We start from the raw sequence: 1,894 nt of genomic DNA on the forward strand, positions 1-1,894 counted from the left end.
TATAGCTTAAAAACACAAATAACTACTATAACAAATTAAAATGAAAATTAAACTAAAAATGTAAAATAAAGCTCATTCAAATGATAAATACATTTATCCGTGGAAACTAGTCATTTAGTCATTTAGATAGATTTTTTTTTATAAGATGCTTTCCACTGATGTATGGTTTTTAGGATAGGACAAAATAATAAACTAAATGAACGAAAAACTAAACGAAAAAAAAGTCCTTATCAATGCATATTACTAGTTTTAAATATTTATGATAGGAAATCTATTAATACTTAATGCCCTAAAGATTTTTTGGCTTAAAAGAAAAATCAATAGTTTTGACCCATGCTATCTATTGTTGGCTGTTGCTACAAATATACCCCCGTGACCTATGACTTATATGGTTTTCTAGAATTTTATTAATTTTATATAGATTATACTATACTACTAATTATAAAAATTAACTACTTATTTCATTTTTGTAAATTGTTGTATTAAGTCTGTTCGGTCTGTGCATACATGTTCAAATAGGTTGGTAGCCTACCTTTAATTTAGGGCTGGACACTGAACTGCTCATGTTCCTTTTCACAAATAACTTATAGGTGGCAGAATCACGATTTTCTAAGGCAAAACACCTCCAGGATGCTCAGCATGAGAACAGAAGAAACAGATCGACTCTGGAAATCACGACCGACAAACAACAAGCAATATCACATCTATAGGTACCAGTCAGGCACACCTGTATCAGGCATGCAGCTGCAGGAATTTGCCTGTTGAAATGTTTTTGTCTCTGTTTCTGCTGCACCTTCAGAGCAAAACCGGAGCCTAGGATTCCCTGTGGGGAAATACTATTATTCTTCTCATACACTGGCCTGCTGTGCGGGGAACAATTGCTCTGGCTATTAAATCTCTGTAACTTACAGCAGGGAGGGCAAAAAAGGAGATGGCAAAGACAGAGAAACATGATGCAATGGTCTTCCCTATCCAAGTCTGAGGGACCTTGTCTCCGTAGCCAATAGTGGTTACTGTCACCTGAGCATATGTACAGAAAAGACATTGACATGCAACACCCATTACTCAACACGATCCAGTTCATTGATGTATGCCTTCAATTATCCATGTAATAGCCATTGTGTCAATGAAAGGTATGGGTGGGGATCTACATACCACACCCCACCACAGAGCATCAGCATAGCTGCTAAACTCTGTGAAACCTCTGTCATCTACGGCATCCTTCTCCGCCAGGTACACGAAATAGGAAGAGAAGATGAGCCCAAGGAATCCGATATAAAGAGTTGTGATCAGTTCCTAGAAAAAGGATACACCGTTACACTCTACAGTGTTAAAAATGACCATTCTTAGTGTTGGGTAGAGATTCAGTTTGATTCCAGTTTATTTGGGTGTGTTTCAGTTATAGTGTTTATTTTTTTAAATAACATTTCATTATTAAAAAAAAAGCTAATACTGTAAATTACAGTAGGGTAATGTTTCATGGGGATTCATTCGAAATTATTTATTAAAAGAATTGGCTCAAGCAAGTTATTTGTTTTTAGATTCTGGCTGTACTTTTTGGTTTTTTGTGAGTCCCGCTGCTGTTGAGAAGCGGTGTACTGATGCTGATGCTGAATTAGATTTTAAACTATTAACAAGGCACAGGTCACCTTCAACAGAATGCTGTTACATTTACAAGAGACAAACTCTTTACAAATATATATTTTTAAGCAGCTACTGATAACTTACAGAGTAAGCAGGCTTTTATGAATCAGCATTAGGAATGTTTCAAATGAAAATCGTTAATATTAATATTTAACCCAGACTAATCTGGCATTAATCTCCTGTTGGTCCTAAGAACTTCTCATTTAAGAGTTTAAAATCTAACTGATTATATTTTTATAACTGAATATAT

General features: G+C 34.9%; 1 protein-coding gene across 1 annotated transcript in view; it reads right to left on the minus strand.

Annotated features, from left to right (window-relative positions):
• Window positions 1-1,894, minus strand: part of LOC122347964 (potassium voltage-gated channel subfamily KQT member 1-like) — a 28,289-nt gene that overhangs the window by 16,092 nt on the left and 10,303 nt on the right. The window contains exons 6-8 of the mRNA XM_043243195.1: window positions 1,156-1,296; window positions 910-1,020; window positions 677-823 (exon numbers count right to left, since the gene is read on the minus strand). Of these exons, the coding sequence (XP_043099130.1) occupies window positions 677-823; window positions 910-1,020; window positions 1,156-1,296 (399 nt within the window). The remainder of the gene's footprint in view (window positions 1-676; window positions 824-909; window positions 1,021-1,155; window positions 1,297-1,894) is intronic.

Source organism: Puntigrus tetrazona, chromosome 7 (assembly GCF_018831695.1).
Source record: "Puntigrus tetrazona isolate hp1 chromosome 7, ASM1883169v1, whole genome shotgun sequence".
Taxonomy (NCBI): Eukaryota; Metazoa; Chordata; class Actinopteri; order Cypriniformes; family Cyprinidae; genus Puntigrus; species Puntigrus tetrazona.